The sequence below is a fragment of the Podarcis erhardii genome, assembly GCF_964252035.2.
Source record: "Podarcis erhardii genome assembly, chromosome: 10".
NCBI classification, from domain to species: domain Eukaryota; kingdom Metazoa; phylum Chordata; class Lepidosauria; order Squamata; family Lacertidae; genus Podarcis; species Podarcis erhardii.
In genome coordinates, this window is record NC_138500.1 from 25565599 (window position 1) to 25582579 (window position 16981).

Consider the following 16981-nt stretch of genomic DNA (forward strand, 5'->3'; position numbering starts at 1 on the left):
GCTCCCTACTGTTTCACCTGATATTGTCAGGAGAATTTCCAGAGAACTTAGATTTTTTAAAAAATTATCCTGCTTTTGTTTTGCATACATGAGACTGTTAGTGGTTTCCAGTGGATAGAAAATGCTGACATAGTAATTGTTAATGTTTCTCTAGTGTGAGTTCTGATTTACTGTTGGTCACTTTCCCGCTACAGAGCCAGTAAAAGCAAACATTCTTTTGGTACAGCTGTTGCATAACTGATGAGGTCTTATTCACCATTCCAGACATTAATCTGTCTTGAAATTACACTGACTATTAGTTCTTAATATTGTCTAGACTAATAAGAACTACAATGGCAGTATTTAGGACCTAAAATACTTTGAATATTTTTTCTCATGTTTGTGATTGTGACAAGTTGGGTTGCTTTTTAATAGGGTGTTCAAGTGTTTGATTACAAAACAGTTTTGCTACATTAACTTTCCCAACTAATCCATGGATAAATAATCTCATTTAGTGTGAAAGGGGTTTCTAATCTGTACAAAATTTGTCATTTCAGGAGTTGTCTTGTTTCGTGACACGCTGCTACGAGGTTGTGATGAATGTAGTTCATCAGTTGGCTGCCCTTTATACCAGTAACAAGTAATTACTGCCAAAAATACTATCCTTTAAATTTACTTGTTGAAAATGCAACGGAAAAAAAAGACAGCATGTTGATGTGCTTCTTAAATTTTGCAGAGTTGGGGAGGAAATATGGGGTGTGTGCCTGAAGTGTCCCTTGCATTGTTAAAAAGACACCTGTCTGTTTTGGGATGTAAAGCATGGTTGTTTTGGATTAATGAGTATTTCCATTTGATGTTCCATTTGAAGTCACTAGCCACTTCAGATGTTCACTTCTGAATAATTAGCTCTTTTACTATCACAGACCTGTACAACTTGTGACCTACCAAACTGAATGCCACTTGCTAGTAATTGCACCCTGTAGGGCACTAAATTAATTCATGTTGCTGATGATAGCCTGGCAGAGTGAAAACCTGTGTGTGCAGGACTTGGCATATATGACTGCTGGGCTGTGTTCAGGTTTCTAGGCCAAAACTTGGACAGGCCTATTTAGTAATACTTAATGTGATTTATCACTTTGATTCCAGTATTTCGGGTTCTCAAGTGATCATTTTTTTTAACCTCTTGCATGTTCAGAACTAACCACGGTGTTGGGCTTATTTAAAAGGTCTGGGGACCTTAGGGTAAGGGGAGGGTAATAAATACATTAATAATAAATAAATAAATAATAAAAGCATGAGGCTCTAAAATGTTTTTGTTAAATGGTGTGAAATACAGTATTTTGTGTTTCAGGAATGCACCTAAAGTTATAGAAACATCAGGAGTTCATTTTCAGGTGAGAATTCTGTGGGGATTTTGACTCGTTGTGTTGCATAACTTTGTGGGTTCTTTACCTGGGAGTTTGATATCTGGATATCTGCCTTACTTGGAAGCATTTTTTAAAAATGAAATAAATCTACAAATATTATAATAAAAATAAATTGTGCTAGGTTCTTTAATAGGCTAAGGACACCTGATTCATTCAGGGATCTCTTCTTGCTAGCTAGGCCTACAGTACAGCATAGTGCAGTGGTTTTCAACCAGTGTGCAGTGGGACCCTGGGGCACCCTGAATTATGTTCACAGGTGCCGTGGGCAACACTGTCCTCTGTTCCTCTTTCCTTCCCTCCCTTCTTGGATGCCCTCTCATGTCTCTGTCTCCCCAAGGCTTGCACAGCTGTTTGTTGTAGCAGCCCTGGCTACAAGCTCCCTAGGCAAGTGGTGCCTCTGGGGCTGGTCAGGGGGTGCTGGTTGCCAGGAGCTGAGGCAGCCCAGGAGTAAGTAAGCAAACAAGCAAGCAGGCGAGGGAGCCTAGTCAGGCAGTCCGCCAGCCCTTGCTGTTGGGAATGGACAAACAAGTCCCAGGCCCCTGTGAGGAAGTATGAGGAGGCACCTGTCTTTGGGACGGGGTGGGCAGCTCAGAGACAGGGGCGGCAGCAGCGGCTGCCCGGAGGACTCTCAAGGAGAGGAGGCTGAGGGAACACTCCACAAGGGAGGGTGTTAGAAAAGGGTGAGGGGCTGCCAGCTCTGCAGGCAAGGGGTGACATAACTGGACTCCTGAGCCCCACCGGGGTGCCGCAGAAATAATGTAGTTGGTCAAGGGAGCTGTGGATTGGAAAAAAGTTGAAAACCTCTGGCACAGTGAATAAAATATGTAATAAAAACTATTGTTATCGTCCTGTACATCTCAAGCACATCAACTCTATATAATAATTTTCTATCCTCTTCTATCCTAATCATATATACTCAGTGGTATGTCATGTTGAGTTTAGTGGGACTTACTTCCAGAAAAGTGGGTATAGGATTTCACTCTAAATCCAGGATATACACCTTTTCAAACAGGCTATGTATGAGCATCTGGGAGAACTGCTGGCAGTTTTACTTACCCTGGATGAGATAATAGACAACCATGCTACCCTGAAAGAGCACTGGACTATGTACAAAAGGTATGTGGATAAATTCTTACATTTATTTCTACTGGTACTGTAGAACAATAAAAGTAGCATCAAAGCACTGCACCTTTTCACTGGGCTTGAATAGGTGTGTGTTTTGCAACTCTGGTATTCAGGCCTTAATTTCCTGTATTTTGCCACCAACTGGAGCAACATTAAGCTTTTATTGCATGTTTCTAATTATTCCTACAGTGACCAGCTGGTGTGAACTGTGGTTAAAATGCTCAAGCGTGTGATAGTTCAATCGATCAATCAATCAAGGTTAACACCCTTCACTGTAATTAGGAAAGCATTTTTCTTCTTAATCCCCTGGGAATAATGGTAATCATGGCATAGTGCAGTTCCAAATGCCTTGTGTCCCAGAAGTGTAGCTGCGCAGTCAAGGCCACTGATTGAAGTTGTGCCAGGGCTTTTTTGTAAACGAAACAAGCAAAAATCTTAGGTCAGCTCATATTATTCAAAGGTAGATTATCCCCCCCACATCATTCATAAGTGTGTGAATACAAAGTTTGCCCCTCCAGATTACTCCTCCTGAATAATTCCTTCCATCCCGTACACATTTAGGAATGTTGAGTTTCTTTTAAGTAGATTTTTTATTTTTTATTGCTTTATTAGGTTACTAAAATCTGTCCATCATAATCCTTCTAAATTTGGAGTGCAGGAAGATAAGCTGAAGCCATTTGAAAAGTTGCTATTAAAACTAGAAAACCAATTACTGGATGGGACGATATTCCAGGTAACATAATAAATAATAGAGCTTATTTCTTAATAGAGTTCAGATGTGGTTTGTAAGATCTATGGAGTAAAATGTTCCTTTTCTGAAAATGTTATCATTTAATTGGTGTGTTTAAATTTTAAATGGTATGCTGTTGGTATCCTCTCCTCAGTTATTTATCTAATATATTCTGACTGGGAGCCAAAGAGCTACTTTAGGTGCACCCAAGAGCTTGCATATACCAAGTGCAATTTTTGATCAGTTTTCTTTTAAAAGCATTCCATATTGCAAATCGCTTTTGAAAGTTCCCTCAGTTTAAAAGCAGTTTGCTAAGTGGGGTAGAGAGCTACAGTAAGGAAAAAGGAAAAAGGAAAGAAAAAGTCAAGGCACACAGAATTAATTGGGAAACATCAACTTATGGACCTTCTCCTGTCTTCTCTTCTCCTTTCTTCTGCAGCCCTCACAAATCTCCTCTAGCGGGTTGGAGGACCCTCCAGACCATATATGAGGGAGCTATGAAGGAGGAGAAGCAGGAGATGTCCATTGCATGAGCAAATGCCCTGTACAGTGGAACCTCAGGTTGTGAACGTGATCCATGCGAGAGGCACGTTCGCCATCTGCAGCGTTCGCAACCCACAGTGCTGCATTTGTGTACGTGTGGGTTGCGATTTGGCGCTTCTGCGCATGTGCAAAGCACCGAAACCCGGAAGTATCCTTTTCCGGTACTTCCGGGTTTGGCGCAGTGCGCAACCCGAAAAGGCATAACCTGAAGGGTCTGTAACCCGAGGTACCACTGTACTATATTTCTAGAATCAGTCAAGTTGCAGCTGAGTCTTTTTTGTGATCCGTAGTAAAAGTATCAAAAGTTTTAGATGCCTCCTTTGTTGTTACCTTATATATAATTAACAGTAACATTTCTTGTTGCAGAAATAAGCTTTTAATATTTTTCTTATAATAGTATTTACTATATTAGAAAAGTGCTTGGGTTTTATTTTATTGTACTTTGAAATTAACTGCTACTTGTATTGAAATTAATGGTTACTTGTATTGGTACTTGTACTGGGCTCAGCTGACAATTAACAGTCAATGAATCAATATTAATCAATATTTCAGTATGGTTTCATTTGAATTCAACACTCCCCAAATAAAGCACAACTTGCCAGTTGAATTGTCTCCATCATGGAATTATGATTTATTTGCAATCATCTATTAATATGTTGTGCTTGTATTCTCCATGGCACTAATGTTGTAAATCACTCTTGTTTCTCTTGTCCTCATTCAGGCCTGTATAGAGCAACAATTTGATTGCGTCAATGGTGGAGTGTCAGTGTCGAAGAACAGCACTTTTGCTGAGGAGTTCGCACATAGTATTCGCACAATTTTTGCAAATGTTGAAGCTAAGCTTGGTAATGCAAGATGGATTTTTTTCTTTGCATTGACATTATTGTTTGTAAAAGTTGTTATATTGTTTGTCTAGTGGCAGACTTCAAAACTATTCTTTTCTGTGTGTATTTGTACAAGGTGAACCCTCAGAAATTGACCAGAGAGATAAGTACGTAGGAATTTGTGGGCTGTTTGTACTGCATTTTCAAATTTTTCGGACAGTAGACAAGAAATTTTACAAATCGTTACTGGACATTTGCAAAAAGGTGAAGATTTTGTAATTTTCCTCTAATAATTAAATTTCACAAACAACATAAAAATAAAAACCTCTTATAAAAATATAGTAACAGTATCTAGTTACAAGCTCTCACTAGTAACTCCAGCTTTAAAATAATTTAGCTAGGTTTTTTTTCTGTTTTCATAGTTTCAATTTGTTGTCCTTTCTGAATAACAATTATGTTTTGTGTATAGCAAAGGAACCGACAACATGTTCTCTTTATAGTACTCAAGTTGCCTTGTCAATGAATGTTGCATTAATTATTTTGTGATCAAAAACTGCTATTTTTGCCATTAATGGCAAGTGTGTGATTTGGGCAGCTATTGCCTTTGATAATGGTCCTATTCATGTGTTATTCACATGTAGGATATTGCTGTGATTACTTGGAGCAGGGCTGCTTTTAGTTCCACCTCTTAATGCCGAGTCTCCTTCCTCAAACAGCCACACATTCTGTGCAGTTGTTTGAAGAAAACCCCTAGCATGTGAACGCCTGCTCACATTTAGGGCCTAGTCACAATTAGGACCCCTGGTTGCACATGTTGGGGGTTTATCTTCGGTCAGCTGCAGGCAGTGCATGGTGGTTTGAGGAAGAAGATGAAGAACTGGAAGTATGGCCTTGGTCTCATTAGTTTCTGCAAAGTCCTGCATGTGAGTAATGCACGGGCTAATAACCACCATAGACAGTCCAATCTTAACCATGTTTACTCAGAAATAAGTGGTGCTTCCTTCAATGTTTCAAAATAAATTTGCCCAGAATTTCAGCTTAAATGAAACATTGAGAGGTACACCTGTTTCTTTTCATCCTTGCTCTGACAAGGGCATAGATGCTGTAAGCCACCTTTTTTAAAAAAGCAAAACTGTTCTATCCAGGGATTTAGCAGTGATTGCACTAATCTCTTTTTATGCCCATCCGCTGTTGAAGTAGCATCTACTGAATTGGTGCAGAGTTGTCATACCTGTTCTAGTTGCTCTGGTACTCAAGGGATGAATCCTAAAATGCTATGGACTGTGTGTAGCTTAGTTCAGTCCCGCTACCCCTCCTCCTCCTTAATCTCCGAAACACGTTCTGATAATTCTGTTCCCTGTTGGTGCTGCAGAGTGTAGACCCGGCAGCAGAGCCTAAAATCCTATGCAAACATTCATGTGAAATGAAGTGAGATTACTTAAAACTGGGCTTAGAACTGGCTTGCTATGTATGTATATCTTGAAATACCTATAGGACAATCCTACATATGTGAATGTGGTGTAGCGGTTTTCAATATCAAGCCTAATATGATATCTTTCTCTCCCCACCCCCTCCATTCTTCATCCAAACGTTGCTGTTGCCGCTCCAGGTGCCAGCTATTACACTTACAGCTAATATCATTTGGTTTGCTGACAACTTTCTCATTCAGAAGGTGCCAGCTGCTGCCAAGCTTCTGGACAGGAAGAATTTTCATTCCATTAAAATACACAGAGAAACTTTTCTACAGCAGAAGGCTCAGTCACTTACCAAGTAAGGTTTGAAGAGTAGGGAGCTCTCCCCCCCCCCACCTGTATGGTTCTTAATCTGTAAATCAAAAAATTTGTAAACTGAAAAAATAGGAGCTAATTGACATTCCTGTTCTTTTCCAGTTATGAAAACAGCCAAGCACCCCTCTTTTGGTGGGGATTTTATGTTCCATGGCCATTGTGTCCAGATAAAAGTATTCAGGAATAGGGTATTAAATTCCAATGCTGAAGACATGTGCTTTATTCTCTTGAATATTCTAACCTATTTTAATATTATATATTTAAATGGTTTTAAGCTGCCCTGTGAAGGGTAGGCAAGAAATCTAAATAAATACAAAAAATAAATTGTTACACTGGCTCAGTTTTGTGTTTTATTTAAAGCCTGATATATTCACCTTGGATTAGTCAAGCTCACCAAGCAGTTAATTTTCAGGATAATTTACACTGGCAGAAATTTGGCATGTCAAATTATGATTTGCATTAACCAGAATTAAAAACCCAAATCATTGTTTGGCTGCTATTTTTCATACAAGCACTCAGCTTCGTAACTTGTCTCCATGGTCCCTTAAAGCAGAGTGATGGCTGAAATTATGTTGGGCATTGTGCCAAATCATAGCATAAACCTGTATCAAACTATGACTCTTGACCCATTGCAAACAATGGCATGTCAATTCAGATGTTTCAAACCACAGTTCAGCTTCTTTAACCTTTGTTAAAGATGTATCTGGCTGAACCATTACATAACCATTACTTGTTTTCTCTCCAGAGAGATGCAATCATATTACGTATTTGTGAGCTCATGGATGATGAAAATGGAATCTATTTTGTCAAAGGAACAACAAATGGATAAGTTTGCAGAAGATCTCACTAATAGGTGCAACGTTTTTATACAGGTGTGTGCTAGGTTCCAAAGCAACATGGCTGGAAAATGCTGCTATCTATCTATATATATATATAGGGAGAGAGAGAGAGTGTGTGTGTGTTAACTTTATATTTCTCGAGTACCATTTACTGAAGAAGAAATTGCTGAATATAGGTCTATTACTACAATTGCTTACTAATGGATGTAAGGTTAATACATATAGTAATTTCTTTATACAGCCTAAGTGAATATATTTATTTATGACTGGCATTATCAAATTAAATTTTGCTAGCTCACTCTGAAATTTTCAAACTTTTGTTTCACAGATTAATAGGCTTGGTTCAGATATGATTCCTATCACTGGCTTGATGCTGTGTGGAAAAAGTACTCTTTGTCACCCCACACTGATCACTGCACACACTCATGTGACAAACCATAGTTTGCTGTTATATCTGAACTGGTAAACTATGATATACTTTTCTTGGTTGTAGAATAAGCACAAATCAGAGTTCTCTTGTTAGGATGTAACAGGCAACCATGGTTTCCTACAAGTTATAGAGGAGGGAAGCCCTAGGCTCATTTCAGACTCGTTCATTTAATACCAAACAATTCTTCATTGCGATGTCTCAACCAAGCCATCTTCTCAAACAGGGAAATAGGGGTTCTGTTTTGTTTCCCTATATCAGTAGTTATTATTTAACATATTTATACTCCACTTTCCCCCCAAGTTGAGATTCACTAGCGAAAGCTCAGAGCTTTCCACATTAACTTGTGTGAGAAGCTTTATCAGGCTTCCCTGCTTGCTGTGTAACAATGTCAAGGTTGGTGGAGTCAGCCTTGTGGTATTCTAGAAAAGGGACTACCAAGGAAGGAATAAAATCACTTGCATTGTAGAAATTGGGAAATCGATTAATAGTTCATGTTTCAGTAGGTTGGTGCTTGTTTACTTCTAATTCCATAATGTTTAATTCAATTGTATATTGAACAGCTGTATTTGTGTGTGATAGAACCGATTTTGGACACAAAAAAATATTTATGATGCAATAGAGATGTAAAGATGATTCACGTTCCCCTCCCAATTTATTTCTAGGGGTTTCTGTACGCTTACAGCCTTAGTAACATCATTAAAACTACAATGAATCTGCACATGTCAATGCAGAAGCCAATGACTAAAACCTCAGTGAAAGCATTGTGCAGGCTTGTGGAACTTCTCAAAGTAAGTTGCAATATTCATCTCCTTGGTGACCCTAACATTTTGCAGGTAGTCCTTTTGCAGGTGTGTTAAGACCTGCGTGCTTTAATTTATGAGCTGGAAAGATGGTAGACAAAATTTGTAAACAATAATTCAGGCAAAATATACTTTGGTTTACATATCTCCAGAGCCATACGTTTTGTGTCTCTAAGTTGTATTTCTTTGCATCTTTTCTGGGTAAAATATATTTACTGTAATTCTGAAACCGCTATAGGTCAGGTTCTCAAAATAGGGTGCCTAAGCTGAAGTTCTGTGCTAATACAATTGATACTCCATTTGTGGAACTCCTGGAGATATGACCACCCCCCTCAGTATTGTCATTTTCACACCTTTTAAAGACACTTCAGAGATAGTTTAGGTATTAGGACTATGTTGCTCTTACTTCTGTTCTTACTCTTCCTACATAATGCAGTTATCTTTCTGCCTTCGCGGATCCAGTCACAATGGTTGTTTGTTTTGCTATCTGCTGTAAATGTTCCCATGTTCTTTTAGAGGAAGTATGGTTTAGAAATTGATAGATACAATCAGCAGCAATTATGCCTAATTTTAGTTGCACCAGCGGTCTGCTGCCGCTAATGGTCTCTTTTAAAATGTGCATTTGACTGTGGTCTAAACCTTCATTATAACTATCAGTGACGCCAGCATGATTTGTACTTGCTGACATAGCAGCAAATATAGTATACTGCTTTTGACGGGAATATTAACATATAGCTGAAAGTTGATTTTGATGGAACATCCAAGTATAGCTACCTTGTTAAAAATTCAAATTGTATTTCATATTGAATTGAGCTGTTGAAGATTTGGATAAAGTAGTTCTTTGTATGGAAGAATAGGCATAATGTGATTCAAATAACAGAATTGTGATGTTAACTCGTGTTCTGAAATCTGGTCAACTGCAGGCAATACAACATACATTTTACAGAAGAAGTATGATTGTCGCTGATTCAGTAACGCACATAATTCAGCATCTACAGCATCAGGCTCTTAATGCTATTGCTATAGCCAAGGTACGCAAAAAGTTTCAGTAAGTAGTTTACTGTTCGGTATAGTTAAAATGAGTAGCTTTATAACAGTTGGGATGCTTCGTTTATGCATTTTTAGTGTTAGAAACTAGCTAAAGAGGTCAAATAGTTGGGAGGTAAGCAGTGATGATATCAAAAGGTAAACAATGATAGCAGTCATATGTCATTATGTGAACAAGCTCCAGGTTCCTAGTGTGCAACTGTGAGGAGGAGATTTGAAGCTTTCTGTTTTTCAATGGAATTCTGTTTGTCAATGTGAACTTGGACAAACTGGTTAGTCTTAATGATGGTTTACTGAATACAGTTGACTAATATAGTTAACATTAACCACTGTTTAGGAGTCAAACACAACACTACACTGTGGTTGATTGAAAGTGAAAGCAAATGTTTTTGATTGCCCTTCTTATATTTAGTGCCAGAAGAGCCATGGTGATGGGGAGACTGGGGATTATTTATATAATATTAAGCCATACATTATTGCATCTGAATGCAGTCAATGTATGTTTCACATTGCTGAGAAAATATGTATGGAATTTCATACTTACTCACATACTGAACACTTTGGTGAGTTGCCTCAACTGCAAAGTTGATGTTAATATGTGAAGCAGAACATGGGTGAATGATCACCAAAGGAGAGAGTGAACACACAGATGATAATAATATGTAGCACTAGGGATGTTTCCAGCTTAAACTCCATTGAGGTTAAAATGAATCTGTGCTCCAGCGGAAGTCCTGCATGTTTCAAAAGGGCTTGTGCTGAAGAGTCTCAGATAAACTGTTCACTAGCATTTTGAAAGCAGCAAGGATATTCCCTAGAGTCTAAGCTAAACCTGAGTAACTTCAGGGTTGCATTAATGTGCCAACTATACCTAATTTGGGATAAAGGGGGAGGAGCTACTTTGGGGGTAGCTTTTCTTGCCAAGATTTGTGTAAGATAATGATATGTATATTAAATGTGGCTTATCTCGACCTTGAGACCAAAAATGCAAATAATGTGGTAGGCTCATAAATTCAATACAAAATTTGCTGTTGAATTTTCCATAAATACTAAACCCCAAATGCTCTCTTCTATGCTTTTTTAAAATGAAGAAAAGAGTTATTTCAGACAAGAAGTACAGCGAACAGCGCCTTGATGTACTCTCTGCTCTTGTATTGGCTGAGAACACCCTCAACGGTCCTAGCACAAAACAGAGACGACTAATTATTTCCCTCGCACTCAGTGTGGGCACACAAATGGTAAGCACAACAGTTCCTTCCATAATTGCAATATTTATCATTTCTGTTAGCAGCAATCACATAGGTAATTGCATAGTCAGTGATTAAGGCACAGCCGTAAAATTAACTTTTGTTATTATTGGATTGATGCTCTTGCACGCCTATCTCCTTCTTTCCTTTCTCCCTTTCAGAAAACATTTAAAGATGAAGAGCTCCTTCCTCTCCAAGTAGTTATGAAGAAGCTGGCCTTAATCAGTGAACTTAAAGAACGGTAAGTAATACCACGGAATGAAATTCTGTAGACTTTTAGCACAATACACCACCTTCTTGACTCCTGTAGAGTGCTGTTCATCTTCTTATGTGATAGTCAGGATTTTGTATACTTAGTATGAAACTTGGCTTTAAGCACAGAATTCAGCATCCTGAAGAACGATACTCCATTTTTGTTTCTTAAAAAACATTTTTTCACCCCTGTGACTTGTGAACATCAGCTTGAAAGTGTGCTATATTATAAGTTTATTTCTGTTTGAGATCATTGATGTTGGAATGGTAATTCTTTGCTTTCTTTCTCAGTAGTAACTTTGCTCCTTTTCCCTTCTAGAGTACAAGCACAATGTGACTGTTGCTTCTTGTATTGGCACAGAACTGTATTTCCAATTTATCTTGATGATGTCTATGAAAATGCAGTGGATGCTGCTAGGTTACATGTAAGTAAAAGAAATACTGTATACGAAATAGGAAGGTGGGTTAAACAAAACCATGGTTTGAGATAATGGCCTGCTAATTAACTTTGGTTAGAAGAAAGCACAGTTCCCAAAGGTCTTGCATAATGTGGAGTTGTGGAAACCTGCAAAGAGGAGAAGGGCAAGCACACAAATTTCTGGTTAATTTGTGATCACCCTGAGATTCTGTGAAGCAGTCCAGCGAGTTCTGTGACAACAAAAGTTGTAATGGCAGTCAAGTGCACCCAATGTATTATTTCTATTGAGCAGCAGCCATGGGGATTAAATGCACCTTTCAAGCAGTTGTCTTGAGGATCCCTTCCTCTTCATTCCTTCTCTTGCTGCACTTTCCACAGTTTAAATCAGTAGCAGGGTGGTGCAGGCAGAGCAGCGTTGTTTACTCAGCCTAAGTTTTAATTTATATATTTTTAAACTGTTGCTGTATCTGTATTTTCCCTGTTATACCTAATTGCAAATTCAAATGTATCCCTATTGTGTTTTATGACTTCCTTGATATTGTATGTGGGCTGGAACTGGTCTGTGACTGAAATTATAAAATTCATTTGTTTACTCGGCTTTTCTTTTAATGTTGACTGAGAGATTACTCGGCTTTTCTTTTAATGTTGACTGAGAGATAAGAGACAAAGCCGTAAGGATGACAAGCAAAGCAAAGCCTTCTCCCATCAGAGGAGATCAGGAGATGAACAGCAAAGTTTTTCAAAATCTCATAGTTCCTTTTAAAAAGTTCAATTCAGACTGTCTCTCACTCACTCTCCCAATAATCAGCTCCCCTTTAAAAAGTTTAAAAAATAATTTACTGTGAGGGTTCTGCCAAAGTTTTTTTTTTTAAGTGAAGGGTTCTACTTCAAAAAGTGTGAAAAGTACTGACCTAAAGTTTAACTTTATTTTTAATTTTGTTTATTTAACAAAATGTATACACCCCTGTGGTGAAACCTCTAAGCAGTTTACAAGAGTTTGAATGGTTTGTTATTAAGCTTGCTTGTTTCAACTAACCTTAGTTAAGCTTAACCTCAATTTAGGATTCTGATGGCATTCTAAACTGTGATTAATCTAGAAATGAAGTGGAAGCTTCCAATTTCTTTGTGCTGTGCTGGAGTTGGGTGGGGGATGAATGCTCAGCTTCCAGGCTCACTGAGTCTTGTTCTGATAAACCATGATTTATCATTATATCTGAATGTAGTTTTAGAGATTAATTGATGTTCAGGATCCTGAGTTCTAATTGCTCAGATTCCCTTTTAGTGCATGCTGTTGCTCGGGTTCTTTATCAATTTGCAACTTTTTTTTTACAGTACATGTTTAGTGCATTGCGGGATTGTGTACCAGCTATGATGCATTCAAGGCACTTGGAGTCCCATGAAATACTTTTGGAAAGCTATGACAAAGAAATCATGGATGTTTTAAACAAGGTGATAATGAAAGCATTTTATTTACTTTGAATGATAGCAGTACATAGCAATCTGAGAATATTTAAATCTGCCATTGTTGAGGATTTCTGTTGGAATTCTCAAAATTCTTAAAGTTAATAGAAACTCAAATTCTTTATTGCTCTGGTCTCATTTTTCCTCAATTATTCCTCTGCTTTAGGTTTATGCTAACGTTTGTTGAGTTGTGGTTATGTACTTGTATCACAATGTAGTGTTTATATAACACTCCATATTCTTATTTCCTATTCCATTATCTCTCCTTTTTCCCTTTGCATCTTGTGTAGATTTAGCTTCAAAGGCAGGGCTTTAAAAAACACACAAATTAACATACATAATGTACTGTTTATATTTTAAGTGACCAACAGTCATCAAACTTTTGGGGAGAATGGCCACTATTTAGAGAGTGTGGGTTGTATCCAGTACTATCATTCTGTTTGTGCAACAGAACTTGCTCCTTCTCTCATCTGCAACCCCTTGTGCACCCTCAAAATCTGCTCCAGAGGGTTAGGGGATACTACTTTGTTTGTGTATCTATACATGCACAGAGTATATGCAATAACTCACTTTTTCATCCTAATGTTGAATTAAAAATAATCCAATTTAGTCCCCCATTGAAGAAGGAAAACCATCTTTTTGGATCTCCTGTTTCTTTGTAGAACTATTTTATTGGGGAATAAATGTCTTGTGAAGATTAGTTTTTTCACCCCATGAAAATAGTGTTTGTTGTGACTTTTATTTGAGCAGCACCTCCTGGACAAACTATGCAAAGAAATAGAAAAGGACCTTCGCCTTTCTGTGCACACACACTTGAAACTAGATGACAGAAATCCCTTCAGAGTCGGAATGAAAGACCTTGCCCACTTCTTCACCTTGAACCCAATTCGTTTTTTCAATCGGTTCATAGATATCAAAGGTAGGCTTTACTTAATGTTCACTTTCAAAGCTTAATACTTTTTCTGTGAAGTAAAATTCATCCCTCCTGTCTCTCTCTCTCTGTACTTTTTTGAGGAAATCTGTCCTCAATATGCTGATATGACCAGCGTAGCTCCAGCAGGTACTTTTACCCGAAGCATTTCTAATGTTACTTTATTTCGAGAGTTCTAAATTACGTTAGAGTTGGGATGAGTATATTTTCCTTCTCTTTTCCTCTGCCCTTTTTTCCAAGTATTCATTGTGAAAATGACTGTTCCTTTCACCCCCTCTTTTTACAGCCTATGTGACACATTACCTAGACAAGACTTTCTACAACCTTACTACAGTAGCTCTGCATGACTGGGCCACCTATAGCGAGATGAGGAATTTAGCAACGCAGCGCTATGGTTTAACTATGACAGAAGCACATCTTCCTAGTCAGACTTTAGAACAGGTACATCATATTTATGCCAGTGTATTTTTAAAAAAACAGGATTTTGATACTTGCTGAAGTACGGTACTTAATGCTTCTGGTGTTTTTGCTTTTTAAAAGTTTCAAATAACAGCACTTATTTGGATTATTTCCAGATGTAATGTAGTTAAATTGCCTACTGTTTTTTCAGGGCCTTGATGTTCTGGAAATTATGAGGAATATTCATGTATTTGTATCCCGTTACCTCTACAATCTCAATAATCAGGTGAGGGCAGAGGGTATGTCTACACTTTAAAAAGCAAATCTTATTGCTGCTGATTTCCATTTAGTAGCTATTATACTTATATAGCAATTTTTTAATTGCAGATCTTCATTGAGAGAATCAGCAATAACAAGCATCTGAACACCATAAATATCAGGCACATTGCTAATTCAATTCGAACACATGGCACAGGAATCATGAACACAACTGTGAGTATTTTGTGTTATTCCCAGAACAGCTGCTGAGCTGGCATTTACTGACCTTTTATTTAAGACTGCATTGTGAACAGCACAAGCAATTGGAGGAAAGTGGTTTCACATGCTGTGTTAATTTGAGCACAAAGAGGACATCTGTGTATGTAAGAGGGGCAAATTTTAAAATACTCTGAGAAAAAAGATGAGATTAAACTATGAAACAAGCATTTTCATTTTTCCAGATTATGATAGTTCATAAATTTGTGTTTGCAAGATGCCACTTAACAGTATTTTGCAATGATAATATAAGTATGCCAGCCCAGCTCCTTTCCTCTCTCCTTTCCACCTCGCCCTCTTGTGGCAATTTCCAGACAGTAAGCTGAGATGCAGTAGTGTGCCGTGAGGGGATGGGAGTATATTTACATTATCCTTGTTGTCTTCTTCTGCACAATTTTAAGGGGATAGTTATGATGTGTAAGCCCCAATTCCTGATGAGACTTTTCTCTCCCATGTCCTATTTAGGATTCTTTGTCCAGCTAAGAATGCCTTCTGCTGCTCACTTATTCACACAATAATTTCAGATTAACAAATGCTCAGAGTAGCAAAACATATTGACTTGGGTAGGACCGTGACATTATAAGTGAGCTATTTGATGGTTCTGAGTCTTGGGACCAGTGTCACAAGTCACTGGGGAAATGTCTTCTAATGGGGGGTATCAGTCTTCTTCATACTGTACTTTTTCCTACTTTTCTTCAGGTAAATTTCACATACCAGTTTCTGAGAAAGAAATTTTATATCTTCAGCCAGTTCATGTATGACGAGCACATCAAATCCAGATTGATCAAAGATATCAGATTCTTTAGGGAAGTTAAAGATCAAAATGACCACAAGGTATGTTGTTTGTGAAACCATTGCTAAGAACTACAAGATTGATAGTTGATTTCAATCTCTCTTGAGATAAACAGTACCCATTTAAATATAATTATAAAAGCCTGGTTTATATTTTCCTTCAATGCCACTCCCTTCTGATAGTGAGTTTGGCGGTGAATTCTGTCAGGATTGTATCCAAAATTGGGCCACTGGGAAACGAGGAGGAATCTTGGGGCTTGGAAAACCCTCAAATAGCCTAATGAATTCATTGAGTAACCACAGAATTACTCAATGATTGGAAAAGAAAAATGGAACATGGGGATAGAATCTGTGCTTGGAGGGAGGATCTACCTATTCACACACAGCTGCTCATGTTAGGAGGGAGGATAAATTGTAGCATTTTGTTGCAGGTTCCATTTACTGGCCTAAATGCACAGAAGCAATATATGTCTAAAATATAGTTGTGCACCTCTCTTTAGCTGCAAAACTCGCATTTTGAATGTTCTAAAATGTTTTGCAAGGTAACAGATCTTACTAAAATGTGGTTCCAAGAGAGATGGATATTTGCTTTCAAACTGTACATATTTTGGTTTATATAGCATGCTAGGGGTTACTATTTTAGAAGAACAAAAGTGTTTGGGTGTTTGAAAAAATACAGTGGGGCTGACAAAGGCATTTCAAGTTACTTAATGTATTTCTTCAATCTTAAAATAATTTTTCTAGTACCCCTTTGAGAGAGCAGAGAAATTCAACCGAGGGATCAGAAAACTTGGAATTACACCCGATGGACAAAGTTACCTTGACCAGTTCAGGCAACTAATAAGTCAGATAGGTATGAAAATATATCGTAAACACTATATTCCTTTGGCCCAAGGAAATAATTGTGTAGTTCAGGGGTGGCCAACTCCCAAGAGATAGCAATCTGCCCGTTTTTGGGGGGGGTTCAGGTCAAAGTTGTTGAGCTTCTTTTAGGGAGGAAAGCCCCAATTTAGGGTTTTTTGGGGGAAAGAGGAACAGCCACTCACAAACAAACAGCCTCACTCAGTAGGCTCCATCGTCCGTTCTGCACATCATGCGACAATGGAGGGCGGGGCGAGGAGGCGAAGGGACGGGACCCAGTGATTGACCGCAATCCACCAAAACCTCCCGGAGATCTACCAGTAGATTGCAATCAACCTGTCGGACATCCTTGGTGTAGTTCTTTCAGCCCTGAAACCTAAAATTCTGTTCACTTTATTAAATAATAAAAGACAGTGAGCACAACCTGGCCAAACCAAGTATGTACTTTGAACAAATTGCAGTGGACTAGATTAACTAAACACATTGGCTATAAAGTGCTTATATCTTTCCAAATTAACATATGGAAAAATATGCACATTAGTCTTCACTATAACACAT

The 16981-nt window shown here is 38.1% G+C and overlaps 1 protein-coding gene across 5 annotated transcripts in view; it reads left to right on the top strand.

The window, feature by feature from the left end:
- The window catches only part of WASHC4 (WASH complex subunit 4), a 37813-nt gene that overhangs the window by 13478 nt on the left and 7354 nt on the right, over positions 1-16981 (top strand). For all 5 annotated transcript variants that reach the window (XM_081879256.1, XM_081879254.1, XM_081879258.1 and 2 more), the window contains exons 7-26: positions 537-619; positions 1331-1373; positions 2419-2522; positions 3144-3264; positions 4526-4649; positions 4765-4892; positions 6238-6398; positions 7161-7287; positions 8347-8472; positions 9408-9515; positions 10620-10766; positions 10937-11016; positions 11347-11452; positions 12778-12894; positions 13657-13825; positions 14124-14278; positions 14448-14522; positions 14624-14728; positions 15470-15604; positions 16307-16415. In XM_081879256.1, the coding sequence (XP_081735382.1) occupies positions 537-619; positions 1331-1373; positions 2419-2522; positions 3144-3264; positions 4526-4649; positions 4765-4892; positions 6238-6398; positions 7161-7287; positions 8347-8472; positions 9408-9515; positions 10620-10766; positions 10937-11016; positions 11347-11452; positions 12778-12894; positions 13657-13825; positions 14124-14278; positions 14448-14522; positions 14624-14728; positions 15470-15604; positions 16307-16415 (2323 nt within the window). The remainder of the gene's footprint in view (positions 1-536; positions 620-1330; positions 1374-2418; positions 2523-3143; positions 3265-4525; positions 4650-4764; positions 4893-6237; positions 6399-7160; positions 7288-8346; positions 8473-9407; positions 9516-10619; positions 10767-10936; positions 11017-11346; positions 11453-12777; positions 12895-13656; positions 13826-14123; positions 14279-14447; positions 14523-14623; positions 14729-15469; positions 15605-16306; positions 16416-16981) is intronic.